The sequence below is a fragment of the Hoplias malabaricus genome, chromosome 5, assembly GCF_029633855.1.
Source record: "Hoplias malabaricus isolate fHopMal1 chromosome 5, fHopMal1.hap1, whole genome shotgun sequence".
Taxonomy (NCBI): Eukaryota; Metazoa; Chordata; class Actinopteri; order Characiformes; family Erythrinidae; genus Hoplias; species Hoplias malabaricus.
In genome coordinates, this window is record NC_089804.1 from 16,075,729 (window position 1) to 16,102,167 (window position 26,439).

Consider the following 26,439-nt stretch of genomic DNA (forward strand, 5'->3'; position numbering starts at 1 on the left):
TGGTTATGTAGTAAATCAAAGAAATTAAAGGGAGTCCTTTGACTATTGACTCACTCTGTATTTCAATGTTACTGTTCTTATTCTGCCCATTGGGAGCTGGAGTTGTGAAAGCTTCCCAGAGGAAATGTTACAGAGATTATTAAAGACCCTTTCCACAGATAATAAGGTGTTTCGTCTGTTGCTGAAAGGATATCACAAGGAAAACAAGCAGTCAGTGCCATGGCTGAGAGTATCGGGTTTGAAACCGCATTGTTCCAAAGACAGTCTCAATCCAGAAGATGTAGACAGTCAACGTTTCATATGTCACAAAACTAAGAAACCAATACTGTCAACAGATGAAGGAACTAACAGAGATGGGGTTTTTATGAGTTTAATTAATGGAGGTGTCTACAGAAGAGGGTGTACACTTGGTCATAGACTGTAATTCTGATGACCAAGGCTCTTGTTGCTAGGAGACCGTTGTTTTTCTTCAACTTGTAATAAAACCCATACTTGAGCTTCCACTACACATACTGCGTTATTATTCTGGAATTTATTTTATTGCAGTCCATCAGCACAATGTCTCTGAATCTCTCTGACTATTTCAGGAGTTACTATGCAGAAAATCTCCCTGACCAGTTGGTGTAAGTGCTATAAATCAAGTGCACACTACTTACTAAATATTTACCTTCTTGTTTCTGGTCACTGAGTGTTGGCTATGCCCATGATTAGCTATGCTATGCTAGGTCTTTCCAAAATGTGTGCAGGTTGACTAATGTGGCCAAAAGAAATTTGCTTAACTCCTTTAATTTAATCTTTGTTAAGTCCCACCTATGTCCCTAATAATGGAAAAAAAGAAACAAACTTAACGTGGCTTACTTTACTAAATGACCTAGGAGAACCAAATTTTTCTCAGTTAGCTAGTGCTAGCTAGCTACTACTGGTAAGTGCTCTCCCCTGCTGTAAAAGTACTTTTTTTCCTTCACATTTAAGCCTATTGTACATCCACAGCTTAATGTGGTGTATGTAGCGATATACTTTTTAGTGTTCCTATGTCCTTGTTTTAGTACATTAAGTCACATTAAGCTTTTTTCACATTAAGTGGGGTAGTTATATGGCATAGCTCTCCCATTTCTCCTTAACAACATTTAGCATGATGCTAGCCAACAGTAGCATCTGTTAGCTAACATGACAGAATTAGCAGTTAGATGCCTTGGGTCTTTTTCATTTCTTTCTTTTTTATTATTCATTTATTTATTTATTCGTTCATTTAGCAGCAGTTTGAAAGGAAGCCTTTAATGGCTTCAGATTTTGGAGTAAGCTTGTGCTAGACTTCATAAAACTAATTGTGTAGCACTGTCAAAGAATGTTTTTTTTCCTCCTATTGTATTATTATATTGTTAGTTTATTTAGACAAAAGTATACTAAATGACTCTAGATAGGAATGATTTACAGGCCACTGATTTGTGAAGCTCGTTTAAATTCACAAACCTTACAGTAGCTAATGCTTTGGAGAAAAATTAGCTACAGTTAAAAGTAATATACTAAAATTAAAAAGAAATGTGATTTTTTTTGGCATTGTTATATAGAAGTGGTATATTTTTTAATCATACTTTTGGTGGCAAACTCTTGACTCAAGCATGTGAACATGCTTTTCATGTACAGAAAATTAATTTCAATTTGAATTACGTGTAAGGGATTATAGCTACGTTAGTAAAGTACATAAGGTTGCTGTATTTGCAGAAAGACCACCATTTATGGAAATGAGATGTTGGCATTGTCTCATCTCATGCAGAAGGGTCGTGAGACAAAGGATGCCCAAAAAGCCATGGAGCAGCAGAAAGAGGTGAGGCAACACTGTCTTTAAACTGATTGTTGTTAGCCAAGCATCAAAAACATTGAAAGCAGCACAGTTAGCTCTTGTGTGAGTTGTTTTGGATCCGTCCTCTCTGGGGTGATATGTGGGTTTTTACCATTTTACCTTCACATTCCAGGATTCTCTACAGTCACTGAATGACCATATTTCCTTTCAGGACTTGGAGTCCACTTTGTTGGCACTTCGGCTGCAGAAAGATGATTTGAAGGGGAAAGAAGAGCACACGAAACACGACCTGCATAAATTTGACAACTTTCTACAGGTGTCTTTAATATCTGGCAAAAATGTTCTATGGGACGCTGGGACAATTTCTCATATTGATTTATTTGTTATTTACAAAATACTAATGGATAAAGTGATTATTCATACATATTCTATAGAAATAAATTTGGATTTTTAAATATTATACTTTTTAATATATTATACGGGTGACTGTCTGTGAGGAGTGTGGTGTGTTCTCCCTGTGTCTGCGTGGGTTTCCTCCGGGTGACTGTCTGTGAGGAGTGTGGTGTGTTCTCCCTGTGTCTGCGTGGGTTTCCTCCGGGTGACTGTCTGTGAGGAGTGTGGTGTGTTCTCCCTATGTCTGCGTGGGTTTCCTCCGGGTGACTGTCTGTGAGGAGTGTGGTGTGTTCTCCCTGTGTCTGAGTGGGTGTCCTCCGGGTGACTGTCTGTGAGGAGTGTGGTGTGTTCTCCCTGTGTCTGCGTGGGTTTCCTCCGGTTGACTGTTTGTGAGGAGTGTGGTGTGTTCTCCCTGTGTCTGCGTGGGTTTCCTCCGGGTGACTGTCTGTGAGGAGTGTGGTGTGTTCTCCCCGTGACTGTGTGGGTTTCCTCCGGGTGACTGTCTGTGAGGAGTGTGGGGTGTTCTCCCTGTGTCTGTGTGGGTTTCCTCCGGGTGACTGTCTGTGAGGAGTGTGGGGTGTTCTCCCTGTGTCTGTGTGGGTTTCCTCCGGGTGCTCCGGTTTCCTCCCACAGTCCAAAAACACATGTTGGTAGGTGGATTGGCGACTCAAAAGTGTCCATAGGTGTGAGTGTGTGAGTGAATGTGTGTGTGTGTGTTGCCCTGTGAAGGACTGGTGCCACCTCCAGGGTGTATTCCCGCCTTGCGCCCAATGATTCCAGGTAGGCTCTGGACCCACCACGACCCTGAACTGGATAAGGGTTACAGACAATGAATGAATATTATAATCGGTTTGGGCATGCCTTGCCAATTCCTTATTGATTTTCTAAGTAAACGTGTTGAGAAATCATCTACCAAGAACATCCTGCACATATTAATACCCATTTATTGTTTACTTGCCCATCTGAAAAAGTTAAGCACAAAATATGGCACGTACAACATATTTCAGACCTTTTATGATAACCCATATATTTGTAATGTCTTTCATATATTGAACAAATATTACAGACCCCCCTCAAGTGAAAACAAGTGTTGTTTCTACACTAAAACAAGCGGTCAGCACAATTGCTGAGCATTTCTGCTTTAAAACTGCAGAGTTCAAAAAACAGCCTGAAATGGGCGGAGCCAGACAGCCAGGGTTTCTGAAGTCATTAACCTAAGGAACCAATCTGTTCAAGCAGCAGGTGCGATGGAGTGTGGCAACAGAGGCAGGGACTTTTTGTGAATGTCTGTCTGTCTGTCTATCTATCTATCTATCTAACAGGGACATTTAATTTTGTTCACTATACAATAGAGGTGTGATAGATTCATGATATTGGAAACAATCATTTTCCAAATCTTCAGTCTTCCTCTTATTCTGTCCTCTGCGCAGCGCCATGAGGAGAAGCACTGCCAGGCAATGAGAACCGTGACCCGGGAGAGAGAGCTGATCAATCAGAAGGAAGCTGACATCAAGGCCCTGCAGCAGGAGATGAAATCTTTGATCAAGGAGCGAGATCAACTACAGAAACATGTCAATAAAAATGCCTTTTATCGCACGTTTGTGGACAAAATAGTGAAAGCCAGTGACCAGGTTGGTCATCATTTGCATAATTCCTTTTTATAATTAAATAAATAAATAGTGTCATTTTGGAATTCATAATTATGGACGTAAACTGATGGGCAATGAAGGACGTGCAAATGTACTTTCACTTAGAAAAGCATACAAACACGCTTTTAACCAGTGAAACGTCCTTTCAGTTTCAGGAGATTCATCAGGTGATGTCCCAGTACGAGACTCTGACTCTAACACGTGAGGAGTTGCTGAGGATCACTCGGCAGAACCAGGAGAGCATCGAGAAGTGTAAGGCTCAGCTTAGCTGTATCAAAGAGCAGGGCACCGACACAGTGCTCCACTGCAGCAACACTCTCACCCAGCTCCAGAATCAACTGGACAAAGCCCAAGCAGATGTCATAATCTGGGTGAGCCAGGATACAAATAACCACACACACACACACACACACACACACACACACACACACAATACTGCAATAACAAACCAATGGGACTAATGCCAATCCACATGCCCACTGGACCAGAGTTTCTCCTTCCAGCCCTCTACAAAAAGTACTGGGCAAAAGTCAGAGACCACCTTACATATATGTCTTTTATTTAATGTCTGGTCATTTGAAATTTATCTCATAACCCCATTCCATAACTTCAAGGTTCAGTCTTTAAACATATTTCAGTGAATTTAAGATCTGAGCTCTGGCACCAGAACGTCAGCTACTTTGCTTGTGTCTTCTTTTCATTTTTATATGCTCTTGACAGCTCCACGTTCTTTCAGAGCCATAGCACTGAGTCGTCTTCTCACAGGACTCTGTATCTCTATTTATCTTACATAGAGGCTCTAATACATAACATAGAAACGTTTCATACTCCAAATGTAAATGCTAAGGAGTGTATAAGGAATAAAGGATAATGTAAAATCTACCCTGTGTAAAACTGTCACTCTGTGATCAGGAGTCTCGATGGGCCCATATTCAGAACACAGCAGCTGAGAAAACGATCCTGTTGGGTACAATTAAGATGGCCACACTTGACCTGTACCAGAGTCTATGTAAGAGGGCCAGAGACACTGGAAAGACATCGATTGCCCCAGAAGATACATTCAAACAGCTGGAGAAGGTATTACCAAAAGCCACATTGACTTTAGCCTGATCCAGTAATGAAGCACACAAAAATATATTCTTAACAATTACTGTATTTCTGTCAGATTTTTATTTTTTTTACACAGTCCCTGCACACGAAACATCACAAAACACAGAACTGACTATTACACTAACCATCAGAAGCAACATTCAAAAACAAATATACAACACAAATCCCCCCATTGATTCCCGTACAAAAGAAGTGTCACATTCTTTTTAAACCATGTAAATATCAGATTAAAGCAGGACGACTGTTTAGTTTTACAAAGTTATAAAAACCATTGGATAATTTCAGTTATTCAAATAAGTGTTAAACTTTGTTGAGGGTAAAGATAATATTTCTTCTTGTTTATTTATAGATCCAGACATTGCTATCTGAGCTGATCTACATTTGGGAGGAGCTCAGTAATACAGAATCAGCTCTCACAGGTCATGATTAAAACACCAGGTGATCGGTTGTTTTGATTTACTTTTAGTAATTGATCTGAAATGATTGCCTTTAAAAATATTTTGCAGGCTATTAAAGCAATACAATGGAAATCAAAAGCAATGGTTAATTGTTCATTCATTCATTATCTGTAACCCTTATCCAGTCGCGGTGGGTCCAGAGCCTACCTGGAATCATTGGGCGCAAGGCGGGAATACACCCTGGAGGGGGTGCCAGTCCTTCACAGGGCAACACACACACACACACACGTTCACACCTACGGACACTTTTGAGTCACCAATCCACTTACCAACGTGTGTTTCTGGACTGTGGGAGGAAACCGGAGCACCCAGAGGAAACCCACGCGGACACAGGGAGAACACACCACACTCCTCACAGACAATCACCCGGAGTAGGAATCAAACCCACAACCTCCAGGTCTCTGGAGCAGTGTGACTGCGACACTACCTGCTGCGACACCATGCCGCCCTAATGTTTAATTAATAAAATAAAATATATCTGTATTTATAATGCTGTGTATAATATTGAGAGCAATGAGGGGTGAAGAGAGGGAAAAAATCCTATTACATCTCAGACCTTTCCACAAAAATAGGTACAAGGTACAGCCATCAGCAGAAATGTAGATATTTTTAAATATAAGTAAACAACAACAACAACAACAACAACAACAATAGGGTCTGTTTATGGCTACGGAAGGTAGCTGTCTAGCTAATGAGTGAATGAATGTTACAATGGTATTACATTACTTAGTAACAAAACCTTAGTAAAAGATAACTGACTTTTTCTTTCAACATGATTAAAGCAATGTCTGCCACAAGATGGCGTTCAAATATCAGCTTTAAAACTCTGCTCGAAGACGTACCTCAGTTTATCCAGGACAGTTTGGTTTAGCTTCATGTACACTGAACCTCTACTGTGAGTACTAATACTAATGTATTATATTTATTTTTATCTGATTTTGCGAAGATAATAGTACATTTCTGCCATTTGCTGTCTCACCAAAGACACAAAATGGCTGCTTATATCAGAATCTTTAGCTAGGCTTGAACAAATTCACAACAGACAGGACAGTCCCCACAAATGTTTAGACACATTACAGACCTTTAAACCTCCTTTAAAGTGCACCTTTGTTTCAACTAGACTTTCTTTTCAGGAGAATATCAGTTTTTAAAAGAATTCCATTCAATTTTAAAGGAGATTTTTGCTGCTTCACAAACAACAAACACAACACTCGGTAGTTTTGAAGACTGGGCTCTGGAGTGGTCAGTTATTTATTGATTTTTTTGCTTCACATTAAGAGCTTTTTGGCAGCTACACGTCCATTCAGACCCATGGTGGTGAGTATTATGGTATGTATTATGCTCTTCCAGGTCTTGCGTGGTTGTTATGACTCCCATTGTTTATATCTTTTTTTTTTTTAAATAATGATATCTTTTGGAAGCCACTTAGCAATTAAGTAAGCAAGTTGGTTACCTCCAATCACAGTTTTTATCTTTATCTCTGGTAAAAAAAAAAAAAAAGAGCCATCTCCTGTGCAGCACTTGTGCAGTACTGTATGTGCTCTGAGTATGCTAAGTCCTTGTAAAGAAATAAACATACAGTCTTTGCTGATGAAATTTTTGCCGAGCTCCACCGTAGGGTGTGGCGGAGTGTAGACAGACGGGTTTTGAGCCTAGTGGCTGTTGAAAAAAAAAAAAAAAAAGCCTTGTTTTTTCTCTCTCTCGCTTCTGCTGGAGACTGTTATGTAAGGGAGGGAGAGTCTTCCCACCTCCCCTCGCTGTTTTTGTTTTTCTCAATGAGCCAGGCCTTTTCTCTCCCCTGTGCTCAGGCCCCTGCGCTTGTCCACCGGGCCCCTTTCCTGGAAAAAAAAAAAAAGGCCCAGTAGGGGCCACTTGGGGGCAGATTTTGTGGTGGGGGGGTGCATATTGAGAGAGCGAGAGCATAGAGGGCGAAACAGAGAGAGAGAGGAGGGCGAGAGAGGCAGGGAGAGAGCTTGAAGGGTGGGAGGTGGTCTTTTTCCCCTTCCTGTAAGTCACATGGCTGCAGATTTTGAGCCTGGGCCCTGCAGAAAAACCTCAGATTTGGCCAGTCCAGACGGTTCTCTGGTTAGTTTGTGTGGGTGCAGGTCACCGAGGGCACGAGGCCTCATGTCACCGAGGGCGCTCAGATTAAGGTGGGATTAAGTAGCTCATATCCTGTTCTCCCAGCGTTGAAATATAGCGCAATTATGAAGCATGTTTACGTACGTTTCACTGTCCAGATGTGCGCAGACCCTCGCTCTTATAGGCTGCACCCAAACTAAAGCTTGTTCCCAATCTTTGTTGTGATAATATCTTCCAGACTTGGTATATGCAAGGAAAACAGATTTGATTTGTCTGAACAATGTATGGACACTCATTGTGCCTGCTACTAATGATTTTATTCATGTTACAGATGTAAGGAGTCTCATTGGTATCGTTTTCCTGTCCAAGCTGGGAACCCAGGTCTGCCAAATTAAGCCTTAGCCTCTATGTAACACCAACCATAGTGATTTTGTTGCTGCCATGAGTTGAAGCATGATAAAAGGGAGTTCTGCTGATTTTCCAAGTAGTCTGTATAATTCAGGGGTGCAAATGTAAATAAAGCCATTCTGAGTATTTCCCATAAAATGGTTAACTGTGGGAAAATGTGCCCACTCTGGTTTCTTTGCAATGGTGATGCTAGCAACAAGAAGTCGCAATGGCAATGAGACAAATGTATATGTTCTTTTATTAAAACCCACTATGCTCAATATAAATGTCGGCTAGATGAGAATAAGGCCTCCTCTTGGCTGTGGACCAGTTAAAATTCAGAGATCTTGTACTTGTACTTTTGAGATGAGTGGGAGTGTTACTTGTGATCCAGAACTAATCCGTCAAAATCAGTACTTCACCTGACTAATGCTCTTGTGACTAAAGGCATGGCATTACATTTATGTTGCAACATCTGGTGTAAAGCCTTTCCAGAAGGCATGTGTTTGTGCCAATGTTTTCAGACAATACAGTGGACGAGCAGGTGTCCGTGCCTTTATTGCCTATTTATAGTGTATTTTATCTTATGAGCTTGTAGTAGTTCTTTTTCAAGGTTCCCTTCAGGTGAATAATGGGCGTTGGAGGGCAGTGGGAAACTTCAGACTCATGTGTCTGCTATTCTATTGGCAGTATGTTTGTATGGAGCTTACAAAAGGTGTGTCTGGGTACACCATAAAACAGTGGTCTACATGTATTTGAACATATCATGGGGCTATCTAGCATGATGCTAACTGATGACATAGCTTCGGTTACTTGTTAGTTACATTAGATTTGGAGCTCCGGTGCTAAACTAAAGAAGCAAATTCCACACAACAAGCATGACATGAGTGATTGCACTAGCTGTGAAAGGGTACTGTGTAAAGATATTGTTTTAGAGAAGGAAACCCAGTCCGTGACATCAGATTTAGTGCACTAGGCTCAAACAAATAAATACAGATCAGAGAAATCCAACCTAGTTCATTAGATCTACCACCTTTTCATTGGTGTTGATTTTCTGGCCCATGTTTAAAAGAAGAAGTGCTAGTAATAACTAGTGGTAACAAGTCAAATTTGCTCAGATACATTTACTTAAGTAAACTATTGATGGATTTGTTCTTTGTGGTAATTTAATTGACTTTTTTCTGAGATGATTTCTTTGTGATTGGGTCACACCAGTGACATTAGAATTTAGACCAAATGCATCCCCAGATTCTCTGTGTATTAAGACCCTGTGAGGGACTGGCGCCCCCTCCAGGGTGTATTCCCGCCTTGCGCCCAATGATTCCGGGTAGGCTCTGGACCCACCGCGACCCTGAACTGGATAAGGGTTACAGACAATGAATGAATGAATGAATGAATGAATGAATGTATTAAGAGGTTCCTCTATTGTTCTGTAAGTGTCTCGATCCTGAGTGGCTAGTTTTGGGCTTCTATTCAAGTTGTTTATGGAAAGTTATTTTACTTTTATTAAGTCATTATTTCCTTCAGTTCCAATACTAGTGGTGGAGTACAGATTAAAGATACCCTGCCTACATCTGTATAAAACCCAGTGAAGTCTAGTGAGTTCCACTTTATCTGGAAAAGTGAGTTTTCACAGCTCCAGCATGAGTATGAGTTTAATGCTGACCAGTGAATGAACTGGTACAAGATCTGACCCTACTTCCATATTCAGAGTTCCACGGTTTCCCTTCCTTTTGATGATAAGCTGCTTTATGTACACAGTCCTCTTGTGCACTTTGTTGGTCCACTTCACAAGCTTTCAGAGACGTTTACTCTAAATCACATACTCCAGTGAAAGTATTGTTATCTGTTTCCAGAAACGCAGTGGAACGTTTTAAACATCCAGAATCAGTCATGTATCAGCACAGGAACGGAAGTGTGTACGAATACATCCTTCCCCTTTTTGATCTTTTTGGTTTAAAATATTGATATTAAAGCTCCAAATGCTGCAGTGTAACAAAACAGACAGAAGTAGAATTATTATTTTATTAACTTATTTGAGTAGACATTACTACAGTTTCTGTGATTTGTTAATCCTCTTTAACCTTTATTTAACTGAAAAATGTACAAAAGAATTTTGTTACATAGCTGTTACTTTTAATTACACTTTTCAATCATTTTTAAAAACTGATTGCTGCAGTTTTGCAAATTGATTTTTTTTTTATGTCTCCACATCATTCCAATGAAAGACATTCATTCAGTTCAGGGTCGCGGTGGGTCCAGAGCCTACCTGGATTCATTGGGCACAAGGCGGCAATACACCCTGGAGGGGGCACCAGTCCTTCACAGGGCAACACACACACACACACCTACGGACACTGTGGAGTCGCCAACCCACCTACCAACGTGTGTTTTTTGACTGTGGGAGGAAACTGGAGCACCCGGAGGAAACCCACGCAGACACAGGGAGAACACACCACACTCCTCACAGACAGTCACCCGGAAGAAACCCACGCAGACACAGGGAGAACACACCACAGTCCTCACAGACAGTCACCCAGAGGAAACCCACGCAGACACAGGGAGAACACACCACAGTCCTCACAGACAGTCACCCGGAGGAAAACCCACGCAGACACAGGGAGAACACACCACACTCCTCACAGACAGTCACCCGGAGGAAACCCACGCAGACACAGGGAGAACACACCACACTCCTCACAGACAGTCACCCGGAGGAAACCCACGCAGACACAGGGAGAACACACCACACTCCTCACAGACAGTCAACCGGAGGAAACCCACGCAGACACAAGGAGAACACACCACACTCCTCACAGACAGTCACCCGGAGGAAACCCACGCAGACACAGGGAGAACACACCACACTCCTCACAGACAGTTACCCAGAGCGTGAATCAAACCCACAACCTCCAGGATCTGGAGCTGTGTGACTGCGACACTACTTGCTGCGCTGCCGTGCCACCCTCCAATGAAAGACATGCGTCTCCAAAATAGATGATGGCTTATTCACCGTTTGCTGATAACAGCCAGTATATTTCCTTTCATCTTTGAAGGATTTAATGCCATTTTTTCCCCAGAAAACAAGCTGAAACATGGACTCAGATTTCAGTGCATTTCTTGATGCAGTGGTGGACGGCGTTAAGTGACAATGGTTTTCTGAAGTACTCCTGAGACTTTCTGGCTATATTTATCATGACAGCATCTAATCCAGTGGCGTCTAAGGGGTTGAAAGCTCACATTCAACAGTGGTTTCCAGCCTTACCCAACACAGGCTGAGCTTTCCCCAGATTTCCCAAACATCCTCACGATGTTAAGTACAGTAGAACATTCTTGTTTGTGCTCTTGTTAAACTGTTCTCTTACTACATTTGTCTCAAAGTGATGACCCCTCTTTGGATGCAGAGACTGAGTCTCAGCCTTGTGGAGTTTGTGGCAAGCATTGAATTCCAAACTTGTTTATATTCGCAAAAACATTTCATTTTAGATTTGTCAGTGAAAATTAAGGTCAAGAAAAAAAAGAACAAATCACAGATTCTTGTTTTTATTCATTATTTTAATTTATTTTGTATTTTACAGAAAAAAATCCCAGCTCTAAAAGAAACAGGGTTTGAACACACACACACAAATAATTATATATATATATATATATAAGCTTACATCTGAATCTGAAAGGTTCTCCTTTGTGTAATAGCCCCAGCTCTCTATTATTATACACTGAGATATTTAAAATCAAAATGCTATTTTTTTTTTTAAATCCATGTCTTTCTCCATGTGGTACAACAGAACTGTTTTCATTTAGACAGAGCATGCTCTGGAATTCTCCCGCTCACGATAATTTTAGCTATGTGTCTGCATGGCTTCCACATTTCGGAAACTAGGAATGTAAACAGTCCTCCCATTTTTGTTTATGTCTCGTGTATGTGGTATAGAATTTTTCCCAGTCCACACTGGAAAGGGATACATCTGCAGCGGTGAAGCTTTGGGAACTAATCAAATGCTTTCAATTTTAAAGGAGTTTAAAGCATGAGTATTACACACTAGTTCCTTCTTTAAAAAAAAACAGCACTCTCTCACTGTGCTGTGCATTAGGTTGTCAGTGGCACTAGCCAAAATACATACGCAGTTGTTTAGCATTTTAGCTTCTGCAGCATAATTGGCTTATTTCCCCTCGTTCTGAACTGTGTTTGATTGCAATAGCTGACTACTCTATACGACTAATAATAACATAATCATTTTAGATTTATTGTTTTGTACCCCGACGCCATTCAGAGCAACTGTGACAATATTTGTGTGGTTTTGATTTTCACTTCCAACAGTGTATATATCAGTCATATTTGTGAAAATCATGGGGCTACAACAGCATCTTTGAGCGTAACCTGTTTAGCCTCAGCTTTCAAATGTGATCATTGCAGACAACACAGGTTGTGCTCCCTGTTGTAAACTCATACAAATTTCCAAAATTTGTTTGATATTTATGTTTATAACAGTGTCTTTGTGTGTATACACACACACACACACACACACAGAGTTGTATAGTAGTAGTAGTATTTGTTTATACAAATCCAGCTATACTCACTTTGAGTTTATAACATTAGTCCAACTGTTATTAATAATAGCTTTGTAATCATAACCCAATGGGAACAACAGTGATAATAGTTTCTATAGTTGTTAAAATCAATGCCTTTTTTATTAATTAATTTAGTTGTAATATTATGACTTAGTTATCGTCATGATAAAACGGTATTTATTACAAAATATAACACATCTTTAGTGTAATAATTATATAAACTATCGTAATTTCTTGCTAACTATGTTAATAGTGCTGTGTGTGTGTGTGTGTGTGTCTTTCTCAGTAAAGAAGCTCGAGCTGCGCTGGAATGTTTTCAGTGTGCCGCGCAGAGCACAGCCATTCGACTACGCCCACTTCGCGCTCAACCAATCGGAAGCGGATAGCTGTTTCAAGGCGCCCCTAGAAAGCCCGTCGAAAGCAAAACAATGATGGAAATAAATAATAAGATGAGCTTTTTGTTTTCCCTCCGCCCTCGGGGTCGCGCGGGTTCGTGAACGGAGCGGACCGGACCAGGGCGGAGCGGACCTGGTTCATTGGCGGTAAAGATGGGCGCGCGGGGGAGAGGGCGCGCGCGCGGGGTTGTTTATCTGTAGTAAGGGGAACTTGAAACCGGCGCCCGCTTTGCCCCATGTTCTCGGTTGTTTTCCTTCTTTCGCCTGGATTCTCCATGTTGTCGGAGCAGGAGCAAGGGGGCTTCCACTCAACCGCGGGGGGCTCGGGGTAAACATGCGCGTCACGACCACGGCGAAACGAGCGGATCGTTCTTCGGGAGAGGAGCCGAGAAAAGAAGAGGAACACCGACCAACAAAGTGCCATGCCCCTCCCGGTGCGGACAGCGAGAGGAGCGGGAACGGGAGACGGTCTCCCACAGAAAGACGGCGAAAGAATCTCGCGCTGTCTCCATGACGACGCGCTGAAGGTAACGCTCCGCTTGTTTATGTCAAATAAAGCAGGTCTCAGTTTTTTTGGTGGGGGGTTTACTGGGGTTGAAGGAGCGTCTCTAACATTAGGTGGGAGTTTCTCTCACCCGTCTTCGCAGTGGCGGAGACACGGAGCTCAGGTCCGCCGCGGGTCTCCCTCCGTTCTCAGCTGTCAGCCGAGGCGCCGAGTTTACGCACCTGCTCCCTGCGTGTCCTCGCGTTCGACACGACAGCGTTTCTAACCGTGACAGCAGCTGCGTTTCAGCTTTGCTGTAACCGTTAAAATGTTTTTGTTTTTGTGTGATGCGACTGTTTTCTGAGTATCTAATGTGAAACTCCGCGCCAATGAAAACAAACACAATACGACAATTATTTTAAACAACACGGAATTTGCTATACTTTCGTATTGCGAGTTTTTCTGCGTGTTTTAATGCTGCGGGGCTGTGTCTGTGTGTGTGCGCGTATCTTTGGGAGGGAGGGGGCGTTCTTGTTGTTGTTTACAGCCTAAAACACTCGATATCACTCGCGTTTTTGTTTTGTTTTTTTTCAATATTTCCCCCCTGCCCCGTGTTGTGTGGTAACAGTCGGATGTTTGTCCGATCTAAAACAGGCTATTTGATTTCCGTTACTCGGCCGTGAGTTGAAGGGAGATCAGTCCGACTCGAACTAAAACGAGCGCGCTCCCTCTCAACGCCTCGCTGTTTGTTTTTACCAAACACAGCCCGCCATTTTGTTGAATATAACGTTGGCGCGCCGTTTGTGGTTCGGTTCATGGCACCGAGCTTCGGAAATAACGGGGCGTTTCGTTTAAAAAACAAAAAAACAAAAAACAAAATGAAATGCACCCGTATCGCGGGCGTGGAAACGCAAGGTGCCGCGGTGGAATGCGCGAACACGCCCGTCTCTCTCTCTCTCTCTCTCCCTCTCTCTCTCTCTCTCTCTGTGTGTGTGTGTGTGTGTGTGTGTTGTCAGAGACCTGATGAGAATTCACAAAGCAGGATTTCTGTTAGTCGGATCACTTGAGCCAAAGGTCAAGCTTTGTCCAGCCACAGAGGGTTTCGTAAACCTATAGATATTTAGACATTCTGTCGGACAGTGCTCATGTTTACACATTTAGTGGGTCATTTCACAAAGTTGGTCAGATCATTTGAGCCCAATTACAACCACTCTTTCACAGAGTATTTCCCCAAAGATATACATTTTAAGCTTTTGTTCACACTTGTGTAGATATCAAAAGCTGTCCAGATATTTTAATTACTATTTTTTAGTTATCCTAATCATTCAGCTATTCAATAGGTTGTGTTATTACACTTAAAAAAAAACAAGTATGTAAATTATATATTTTTGGATGAGCTGTGCCTTGTATTAGATCTCATTTCAAAAAAGAAATACTTCTTATAACTTCAATATGCAAATGTGTCAGGGTTTATTGTGATGTCATAAAAACCACATTAATAACAAAATTGGGTCCTGAGGACAACAGCAAGAAACGGCGCATTTAACAGGTTTAAAATGTGCCATTTGCTAGATCAGAAGTCCTGCTTAAAGCAAGGCAAATTAAGACTGACATTAGTTTTGAGGCTGAACTCCAGTTGGTAAAGAGCTAAGGGACATTCCTGTTTGGCAATCCTTAGGCTTTTACTCTGCTTAAGTTGCCTGAGAAATCCTGCTTTGTGAAATACACCCCTGGTGATGGGAGCAGATGCCCTGCCATCTGAAAAGCGAATAACGTGAGGTTTGGCATTTGGGGGTTTGTTCAGCCACCGAGGATTTTTCGGTAATGTGACTTGTCCTTAAAAAAATGTGACTGTATCTGCTTTTAATCAGCTGTATTCTGCTAAACAGTCGAATTCAGTCTCACGCACTCTTAATGTGAATATATTAATGAGGAGGTTTATGTGAATGTTAGGAGAGGTAAGTTTAGCTCGTCTCTAACAGTGTAGATAAACGTCATATGTAATGGCAGACCATGGGAAGTAGTGAGCTTACTTCAAACTGAATTTAAATATACATCTGCATAGAGAATTCATCACATGCTCATTAGGTTTATTATAAACCTACATATAGCCTTCAGGGCCTATTTTTGGCCACAGCAGAAAGGGCATAAGCAAAGAGGTGGGGGAGCAGTCAGACTGTTTGGGGTACAGCCAAGTTCCTTTTCTGATTCACAGAATAGTCCTAGGATTTTGCTCAGACTAATGAGGTTCTCGGCAGTTGAGTACATTTATTAGTGTGGAGTTTTCACCCTGGGATTAAATCTGTTCCCTCAGAAAATCTAGAGAAAGTATAGAAAAGTTCTTGGGAGTGACTAGAAACTGTTTTGACATTTGCAAGTTGCTCTTTAGAAGGAGTCTGTCAGCTTTGGTCTGTTTTGACAGTGTTAGCTGTGTTGTGTTTTGTTTTGTTGCGTTAATATGATGCACTATGTATCATAAACAGCACTCAGTACAGTATAATTCTTTCAGGATAACAGTCGACCATTCATAACTTCACGCTCTTTCAGTTTTTGTCGTTTTATATTTTGGTGGCTTATACAGAGACACATTAAGTATTACACGTTTGGTAATGTATATGAGAACGGCTTGCATGCGTACAGCTTTGCTGTGACTGATGTTCTTGCAGTGCTAAGCACGTGCGCTATGTTTATATAATCTAAAATATGAACATTTTTAAGGCAGCTGATTTCAGTTTTGTGTCATGTTTTCAGCTGGTTTTATAGAAGTTGTTCCAGTTTAAAATATGTTTGAATATTGATACATAAGCTGTGAGGGAACATTCTGGAAATTTAAGGTACTAAATAAGAGCCTTTTAAGAGTCTTGTGGCTGAACATATTAGTCTTAAACACAACAGGTGAGCGATATGACTGTGATTTCCACCACACTTGTTTGGATATTAGTCAGTAATCTAATGATTAGTTTGATGGTAACATTAGTGGATTAATGGTTTATTTTTTTAATGCTGAATGATGTAAAATGGGCTCCTGTGAGCAATTTACCGTACCCACAAAATCAGGGAAATGCACAGAAATATGTGTCCATTCAGCTCTTAATTCACAATAGAGCAAGAGTGTTGTATATAAATCGATTTAGGTTTGTGAATTAATAATGACCAAGCATGCCTAGTTTTTACATTCAGATAGAAAACTAATAATTAATCTGATCACCACTGAAATTAGTTTTTTTTTGTCTGTTTAATGGGATCTCAGAAGAATTAAATGAAGGCCGGAGCACACACTGTGTTCTGTGAAAATACCTTCAAGCATTGTGATAATAATCCTCCAGCTTTTCCATGTTCAAACCCATATTTGTAATCACGTGACGTACTAACTGTCAAACAAACACCTGCCGTAATGAGGTTGAAGGGCGGTGTTGCTGCTGCTGGGAACGGGTTTACTTTTTTTTTTTCTTTGTTTTTCTTTCACATAAATGTGTATTTAAAGATAACTATTCTGCTGTGGAAAGCACATTTTGCTGTAGAGTTGAAAAACACAAAGCCAGCTACAATCTCCCTTTAGAAATGCAGAAAATCACAGAATGGATCAACACCCCACCCCCCAACCCCTTGTCATCCTCCTCCTCTCCCCCCCCCCCCCACGTTCACTACAGTGCGTCTAAAGATTGTGCAATATTCTTCCATCTGTGTATATGAAATGTTTCAAGGGCCATCGAGTTCACGGATTTCGTTCATTCTCCGTTTCCTGCACCTTTTGTGCTAAGTGGAGCTTTATCAATGAGAATGCAGAGCAACGAGCAGTGACGCAGGAGGCCATTTTCCCCCCTCATCCCCTCTTTCCACAGCACACGCTGCTCGTATGTTACATAAGATGATTCCTATGGCTACATAAGCCTCTCAAAGAGAGCGACAGGAAGGGAAGGGAGAGAAATGTGGATGAAAACACGGTTCAGGGCTTTTCTCGCCATTTCCTGTGCATTTCTCTCAGTTTGAAGGAAAGAAATAGTGTCAACAGATTTCCTCAGTAGATCAGTTTGATCATCAATAGAAAGGAAGCTTTGGTATTCAGGATTACATGAACACTTTATCTTTTTTTTAAACCTCGTGTGTGATCGTAAAGGCGTGTCCAAACAATCTCACCGTTTTCTCCATTGCAGATACGCTGCACAGAAATATGCCAAAGACTTTAAACATTTGAGAGGCCTGTGTGCCCCTCCATAATTCAAGCTCAAAAAGCCCTACTCCAGATGTCATGTTACAAAACACAAGCTCCAATTTCTGTGCCTGTCTTTTGTGGCATATGCACTGCGAGGGCTCGTTCCTGCCAGACTCTCCTGTGATGAAATGGCGGGAGTGGTGTGTGTGTGTGTGTGTGTGTGTGTGTGTGTGTGTGCACACGCCTGCCTGCCTGCCTGAGTGTTTTGTACTGAAGGTACATCTGAAATGTGTGGGCTTTCCCGCCCTCTGTGATTATATAACATACACCAGCCATGGCCAACAGCCTCATTTAAAACAGATTTTCTGTTTCTGTGCAGCAGAGAGGGCTGGTTGAGCAAACAGAAAGCTTTTTTTTTTTTGATGCTGACGCCTGCTGCTTAACAAGAACGAAACTTCATTTTTATTATGATTCCTTTTCTCCGTGTCAATGACCGAAGAAACATAAAGCTTATAGTTTTGAAATGTTTTGATAAAGAGAAATAGTCTTTGTTTTTTTGGGGGTAAGTCGAGCACTGGGTTGTTTATCTTTTTATTGAACTGTTCTGTTTTAAAGGGAAATAAAGTGTACGCAGTGTTGTTAATGTTAACAAAACCTACGTCAGATAGGTATTTCCCTATGTGCTGTTGTGTATACACCAGAAAGCACCCAACATTACACAGCTTAAATGCTTACTTTATTTAAAATAACTAAAAAGACGACATTGATCGATACAGTTGGACATTTTGAAGTGACGGAGCTCCATCCAGTGACTTAAGGATGGGTGTTAGAGTGGTGTGTTTGTGATCCAGAATCTCACAATCGCCCCTGACCTCACTAATGTGTTTGTGGCTGGATGCAGTAAAATTCCCATAGCTCCAACATCTAGTGTAAAGACTTTCCAAAAGAGTAGATGCTGTTTCTGCTAAAAAAAGGAAAACAAACCCAAAGTTAAAGTCTTTTAAACAACCTACTGAAATCACAATGCTTTCCACATTCACTTCAACGTTCTTGGAGCAGCGTTCTTCACGTAGCTCGATTGTGTGGTTGCGTATATAATTACTAACGAAGATCCTAATTCTTACATTTCAGAAAGCCAGGTACCTGGTTAAAAGCTTACACTCTCTAAAATGGGTTTGGCCTGGTGTGTCTGACTGGTGATGGCTTTAAGAGGGATCCTCGTAAACCACTGGCTTAATCTCGTTATTTGTTTACCTCTAATGTAATTTTATGTAATATAATTAGCAGCTAGGCCACTGAAGCCTGCCTGCATGCTGTACTTTTTTGGAAGATGAAGCGTATGTAGTGTTTTTGTGTGTCTCTGCGCCCAACAGATCTGGCCCGACAGTGCCTTGAATCGAAAGGCTGGATGTCAAAGTATCTTCAAAGAATTCAACTATTGCCTTCAAGCTGAGAATGCCCAGCAGCAAAGCAGCACCTTCCCATGATGCCCTGTTAGTGCCGGACGACAATAGAACTGTTGCCAAGGTAGCTACAGTTTCCTCAAAGTATCCCTGGGTCCATAATCTGTCCTCGTACAAATCCCAAATGTGGCGAGTGGACAGAATTTCATGCCTAATTATTCCTAACTTTACAGCACGTTCTGCTTATTTCTGGATCGTTTCTGTTGGGTCAGTTAGTCATGATGGGATAACACTATGTGAAGGGTGTTTATAAATAGTGCATTACATAAAGAGTGGGAAATGGAAGAATAAAAGAAGGAAATATGACAGCACAAACTGCAAAATGGGATGTCATCCTGACATTTTGCTTGAATTTCAGCATAATCCGAAAAACAAATGTGTACCTTGAGCTCAAATATTAGTTACGGCGACTGATCTTGTTTTTGGAAATGCAAGACTGACCCGTGTCAGTGTGGAAAACAGGCCACTGGTTTACCTGCCCCGATCCGATGGATGAACTTATGTCCGGCTGAGTTGCCCTCCAACACCAGCTTTGTGCATGATAATGAGACGCTGCCACTTTTCTGATTGGCTGGCTTATGTTCCTAGGCTGTGGAACAGTGATTCTCTAAAGCCACAGGATTGTCTTGCTCACTGGAATGAATATGATGGAATATTTGGACAGAGAAGAAAAGGCCAAGCAGATGAGTCCTCACTGAAAGCATTTGAAAATGACTTAAGGACAGTTTCCTATAGAAATTTCATAAAAATGATTGGTGTAAATTCAGTTCTAATTGGAATTTACATTTCTGCTTTTAACGTTTGTATTTAATAAACATAGTGTGACAACTGTCATAACCGTGTGGTCACAGGAATAGTCGATTGTGAAAGAATGTTTTGGTCTTGAGTAAAGTCACTGGTCTTTTATTGTGTAATGGGACACGCAGATTTGCTGCTTCTGAGGCCTTAGACAGTGTCTGAAAATGATCTACAGAAATTTCACAGTTTGACCATGACTGGTCCACAATGACTTTGAACAAAGCCTGAATCTCTATCAGCATGTGTTCGCTAGCAGCCAAACCCCTTATCACTGTCTGCCTTTAGCACAGAGGAGATCACACTGTGTGTCTGAAAATTCGATCCCGTTTTCAGCTGCAGAATCTCCTGCTGTGTGATGTGAAGTAATTGTCTGAGACCGCTGTGATCACAGTGTAGACCCTGCTTTGGAGTAACATGCATATGGTGTTGGTGATAGGATCCAGGTCCACATTCACGTAACCTTCGTATAGTATTAGTGCACGCTGGTTTTAAGGCTAATGAACAAATGAAGGGAATAATCACAGTGAAATGTCATAATTCCACCATGAATCACTATCTACAGACGACTGTAATTAGGACAAACATTCAGTCACAATAATAAAAGATTGAAAAGAAACTGTCTGACAGAAATGTAGTTGTCAGAGATTTACACTTGATGCAGTAAAATAATCTGCACTCTGAAGAAGGCAAGTGTGCTGGAGTTGTTTGAGTTACAAGGTTGACTCGTTACATAAAGCATTCATATACATACACCAACTTACCGTTTGTTGACTCTGGCCTCTAATGATTTTCTTTTTTTTTTCTTGCTTGTAGGTTTCATGCAAAAGCCTGAGCCAGAGGTGACCTTTGTGAACCAGGGCAGAATCTGTGTGGTCAAAGACCTGAACAAGTTGATGGTCATGATTTGTTGAAGGTACTGACCCTCTGATGTTAACTGCATGTTGTTGTATTCGTTTAAATTCTCTGAAAACATCAGGAATTCATGCTCAGTAGATGTCAGCGTGTCAGGTTTAATACATGAGTCTAATTGTGTAATTCCAAATCTATATATACACACACTTTGTGGAGAATGCTAAGCAAAGATGAGTTGGAAACCTGGTTCATGAGGTGGTTTGGATCAGAATATAGTGGGATATAAACGTTCAAAATGCAAATAAAGGCATTAAAAGGTTCATAAGGAGCTGGTTAATGTAGAACAGATATAAAGACCTTGAAAACGCAAACATCATACGACCTGCTGCCGTGAGAGGATTGAGTCAGTGATGTGTCACTGGGAGTTTTGGTTGCACTCTACACAATAAGCGTCTTTCTGATTTTCTGTGAAAAAGAAAACACAGCAGCACAGTTTTTATTTGATGTTTTCCAACAGGACAAACTTGGCACACGTAAAAACTGCACATAAATTCACTGAAATCTCAATTCAAAAATGTTTGAAATATCAGGTATTTCTTGAACAGTGTGAATATGAGCATGCGCCTGGACCGTGGATTACTTTGTGGTTATTAATTAATTTACCTTGCCTTGTCCTCAGGCCCTAAGTGGTGCACTGCAGATCTCTTTGTGCCCCCGGAGACCCACACACCAGGTAAAGACTCGATGAGCCCAATGTGTTTGTGTGTGTGTGTGTGTGTGAGAGAGTGAGAAAGAGAGAGAAAGAGTGTGAGAGAGAAAACCGAAAGGCTGGTAATCCCCTTTCTAGTGGGCTGGTGTTTTTATTAGCTTACACATTGAACACAAATGGGATGTGTCTGAAGACAGAGTGGGGCTGTTTTTCTGATGTCAAGAGTGAACAGGCTGCGCCCCCTGCTGGACAACATGTGGGACTGTTGAGAACCATAATACTCGACATGTCTGCAAGTTTAAGACACCCCTAAAAACGAGTGATTTCGCCTGCTCTAAGTTGCCCTCGTCGTAGACACAGAGCTTCAAACGCTCATGCAACATTTGTATAATCTCACCATGAGGATTTGTTGAAGCTGCATTTGTGGTCCAAAACTAAATCATCAAACATCAGTGCTTGGCTTAAACACAGGGCTGAACGCCAGCAGATCCTCACAGAAAGGTTCAAACAGCTAATATAAAGCCTTAGATTGTTGTTACTCAACAAAGGAGCAAAAACTGCCCATTAATGCTCTTAATTTCAAAAGAATATAAACATTTAAGCACATGGTCAATGCAAAAGTTAGGTAATTCATGAATAGTTTGCCAAATGCCTCTTATAATTTAATGGAATACTGTGTTTGTGGGCAACATAGTAGTTGTCCATCAATTGTTTTTTTGTTCTGATTTTCCTGCATCATTTGAAAATAACAGTAGCTCTTTAGTTTGTGTGAAAACATCATGATGGATGAATGACATTATCCTACATGTAAAGTAAAGAAGATTTCTAGTTTCTGCAAATGTAAGGTTTTGGACATATACAGGGTTTTCTGAACATTCATTCATTCATTCATTCATTATCTGTAACCCTTATCCAGTTCAGGGTCGCGGTGGGTCCAGAGCCTACCTGGAATCATTGGGCGCAAGGCGGGAATACACCCTGGAGGGGGCGCCAGTCCTTCAAAGGGCAATACAGACACACATTCACTCACTCACTCAAAAAGGGACACTTTTGAGTCACCAATCCATCTACCAATGTGTGTTTTTGGACTGTGGAAGGACACCGGAGCACCCGGAGGAAACCCGTGCAGACACAGGGAGAACACACCACACTCCTCACAGACAGTCACCTGGAGGAAACCCACGCAGACACAGGGAGAACACACCACACTCCTCACAGACAGTCACCCGGAGGAAACCCTCACAGACACAGGGAGAACACACCACACTCCTCACAGACAGTCACCCGGAGGAAACCCACACAGACACAGGGAGAACACACCACACTCCTCACAGACAGTCACCCAGAGGAAACCCACGCAGACACAGGGAGAACACACCACACTCCTCACAGAGAGTCACCCGGAGCAGGAATCGAACCCACAACCTCCAAGCCCCTGAAGCTGTGTGACTGCGACACTACCTGCTGCACCACCGTGCCGCCCGGTTTTCTGAACAGTGAAAATATATTCCTTGATACACACACACACACACCCATATATCTTCTTGAAATCCTGTGTTTGGCTTCTGCCTGGTTCAAGTAATCCAGGATAGGTTGATTCTGACTAGTACAGCCTATTCTTGATTACTTGTTTCAGGAGGAAGCTGTGAGCAGCGGAACCCTGAACTGGACGAAAAGCTTAGCCCTGCACAGATGTGTGGTCCGACCGAGGAGTCATTTGTGGGATGGAACTAGTTGAGTGACACTGGTGTTTGTTCTAGGGCTGCCCCCCAATGCCCCCTCCTGAAAAAAGGCTAGTAAATAATTAATAGCAGTTATGTAAAACACAACTGTACGACTAAATGTGTAGCACCTCGTGTCAAACTGTGTTTTGTTTATGTTCTAAGTGGAAAAACCCCAATACATCCTCTGCAAACAGTTCTCATTTAAAATGTAGCCTCTCAGTGTGAACAGGAACTACACTTCCACTGTGCTTTTAAGCGAACGACCCACAGAAACAATGCTTTAACTGTGTTATATGCCATGTCTGTATCTGTATGTGTTTTAACTCTCTAAAATAACTTTGCATTCATAAATAACTAAATAATGCCATTTTATAACAGAGTAGCAGTGGCCTATGAACATAAGAACTGACTGATGAGTAATTGACCAACCTTTTATCATCAGTGTTTTGTTGTCATTGTTATTAACACGTTATATTCAAGTGCCGTATTACAGCAGTCTTTGTTTTTCAGGCTTGAGGAGGCCTTAGCTGTATCAGTTCCTTCATAAAGCAGGTGAGTTGTTTGAATGGGTGCAGTGAAGTATTTTGAAATCTTATATAAAATAATTCTCATTTATAGATCACTGACACAATTTAGAAATGGGAGTTGATCGTGTGGATTCTGAACATTTAAAAAGGTCCCAGCTTTATGCTTATGGTGCTTTTCCACTGGCCAAATCTGGTCCTGGTCCCTGGAACCGGGTAGGTTTTCAGTCCCAGCTCACTCTGGGTTCCTACCGAGCCGAGTAGGCACTAAATAGTGAGGTGTAAACCCTGCAGAGCGCTGATTGGCCAGAGCCATGTCAATCACCACGAAATGCAGAGCTCATTAAAATCCAGCACAAACAGCCACTTGTCAAATCTCTTAAGTTACAGCAGTTTTCACGTTTATTTTTATCGGACTCACAACGGCAGCTCGTAACTTTACCTCGAGGTGTTTTGAAGACGTTTATAAGCTTCTCGGGCCGATGGCTGAAGAATATTTCCAGTGAAAGCCAAATTTGCAACAAGTAGAACTCATCTGTGAGAACATGTTCAGTCCAAAGAACGAAGACAACAAACGAATACACGACGAGTAAACAGCGCCTAACTTTACCACCGACGTTGTTGTGGTTTTCAAAGCCAGTGATTCCCGTTAGAGGCGTGGTTTTGTGATGTCACAGGCTCTATCTCACTGTGCTAGTGGAAAAGCGGCAAGGTTTAAGCGAACCGAGTCAAGTAGAGCCAGACCCATGCAGTGGAAAAGCACCAGCAGATGAGGTACTTTACTGTGAGTTGAATTATACGACAAGTCAGAGGCTTGTTTTACTGCGAGAAAAGAAAATACGGTTTTACAGCACTATTAATGTTGTTTAAAACTGAAAAAAACCAGGAGAAAGCCTTTGACACAGGCTCAACTCAAAATACAGAATGATTTCAATATCAAAGTGAAGAAGTACATCATTAACAGTGTAGTTACGTTATTGAATCCTGGATAAACTGCAGTAACTTGAGACTTGGAGGGTTTTTAATGCAGAACCTATAACTCTTCCATGTCCCTTCCATGTCTTTGCAGGGTCCAGTTTAGACCTGAGCTGTACAAGCCCCAGACCACCTCCATCTTCCACCCTGAAAATGCTGTGTAAGCCCCTCTTGTGTCTGTTCTGCAGTGTTGCAGTGGTGTGATTTCATGTTTATAAATTCACACCAATGTACTGATTCAAGCCTTAACATGCCTCACATACCCAACGTTTCTGTAGTCTTCATTCCTTCAGGTGTCTTTTGGCACATGTCTAACTTTGTAAAGGGCAAAAGCCTTGTCTGAGGAAATACATATTAAATAATAGTGAATAAATACACTGTAATGCCTTAGACACATCGAGATCTGTGAAATCGTACAAGAGCATTGTGCAGCGATAAAAACAGCAACAATAGCTGCCCTTGCTCATGTTTTTTTCCATCCAGTGTTGCTCAGTCTCGGTTGAACGACTGTATTAGGGGAAGTGAAGCATTTGGGTACATTTCACTTTAATTTAGTTTAAATATTCACCCAGATTTATTCACCACGAGTGAACCAAGGTTTAATGGTTTATCTTTGTGTTTTTGGCAGGATCCAGTGCCCGACGTTTTGGACAATGCCCAGTGTTTGAGCTCCATGAAGACCTCGTCCTAGCTGTTGTACTCAGTGCCTTCACACACACACACACACACGTTACTTCCTTTAGAGTACACATTATTATACATACATGTACAGTACAGGTCAAAGAGCCTTCACACTTACCACACTCTGAGTTAGAATGAAAGGTGTGGTGTGTAAGATTTAGCAGCATCTAGTGAGTCAGGTTGCAACCAACTGAATCCTCACGATTCCTCAGGATAAAACTCTGAAAGGCGGTCTCTAGAGCCAGTGTTTAGTTTGTCTGTTTCAGGCTCCTGTAGAAACGTGGTGCAAAATGGCAGCCCCCGTTGGAAGGGGACCCGCACCACTATAAAGATGCGAAAGGCTCATTCTACGCTAAAGAAAGTGAAACGACTCAAACGTACAGGCAATTATACAGTAAGGAAAACACCTACTCACATCTATTCTACTAATAGAGCCCTTTAAATCTTACACACCGAACCTTTAATAATATAATTCCTGCATCCCATGAGACTGAGGATCTTAATATTCATCTCATTTACATTCGTCCAAAACAATCCTTAAGAATCACTTCCGTTCGACTCTCTCTGGAGTCTTGAATCTCCCCGTTGAGATTCAGTGAACAAATGAAGTGGTCCATGGTGTGTATCGTTGCCTTCGTTTCTTTGAACGGGACGTTAATGGAACAGTATTTTTGTTGTTGTTGATTCTGTGTCTATTTTGTTATCCATGTTAATGTGGATGAATTTTATTGGTTGCTACATCATGACATTTTAATACAACGTAAAGACTAGGCAGTGTTCTCAGATCATTCATTCATTGTCTGTAACTCTTATCCAGTTCATGGTCGCGGTGGGTCCGGAGCCTACACGGAATCACTGGGCGCAAGGCGGGAACACGCCCTGCAGGGTGCGCCAGTCCTTCACAGGGAGACACACATTCTGTTTTTTCAGATCAAAGAGAAGCATTAACTCGAGGTTTTGTGGTGACTGAGCATTTGGAGTATTTTCCTCTGTGAGAGGGGAATGATGGAGGATAATGCACTTGAATAAATGTTACATTAAAGGACCAACCAGTGTCTGTGCATCGGTTTTTTTGGGGGGGGCGAGAGAGAATGCAGTGTGTTTTGAACAGTGGTTGATATTGAGTCAACACAGCTACTCTACTCCCTGCCGTACCGCTCCCAACTGTTTATGTTTATTATCTGAACCTGTAAAAATCAACTGTTTACAACTGCTAACCACTTATGAAATCC

At 41.6% G+C, this 26,439-nt stretch overlaps 1 protein-coding gene and 1 long non-coding RNA gene across 5 annotated transcripts; both read left to right on the forward strand.

Moving 5' to 3' along the window:
* The first annotated feature begins 476 nt into the window (after positions 1-476).
* Positions 477-5,847, forward strand: LOC136697441 (coiled-coil domain-containing protein 42-like). 3 transcript variants are annotated; one of them, XM_066672558.1, is made up of 8 exons: positions 477-623; positions 1,723-1,825; positions 2,013-2,117; positions 3,625-3,825; positions 3,993-4,214; positions 4,756-4,920; positions 5,303-5,391; positions 5,537-5,847. In XM_066672558.1, the coding sequence occupies exons 1-7, from the start codon at positions 559-561 to the stop codon at positions 5,381-5,383; spliced, it is 942 nt and encodes a 313-aa protein (XP_066528655.1). In that variant the 5' UTR covers positions 477-558; the 3' UTR covers positions 5,384-5,391; positions 5,537-5,847. The 3 variants fall into 3 exon arrangements, with proteins under 3 accessions (XP_066528655.1, XP_066528653.1, XP_066528656.1); XM_066672556.1 differs by lacking the exon at positions 5,537-5,847 and having other exon boundaries at positions 5,303-5,472; XM_066672559.1 differs by lacking the exons at positions 477-623; positions 5,537-5,847 and adding an exon at positions 733-922 and having other exon boundaries at positions 5,303-5,472.
* A 7,043-nt stretch (positions 5,848-12,890) lies between these two features.
* Positions 12,891-26,250, forward strand: LOC136697474 (uncharacterized). 2 transcript variants are annotated; one of them, XR_010802703.1, is made up of 7 exons: positions 12,891-13,371; positions 18,855-19,008; positions 20,556-20,655; positions 21,274-21,327; positions 22,940-23,579; positions 24,621-24,686; positions 25,155-26,250. It is a non-coding gene; the product is annotated as an uncharacterized lncRNA (long non-coding RNA). The 2 variants fall into 2 exon arrangements; XR_010802702.1 differs by having other exon boundaries at positions 12,906-13,371; positions 23,538-23,579.
* Positions 26,251-26,439: the final 189 nt, after the last annotated feature.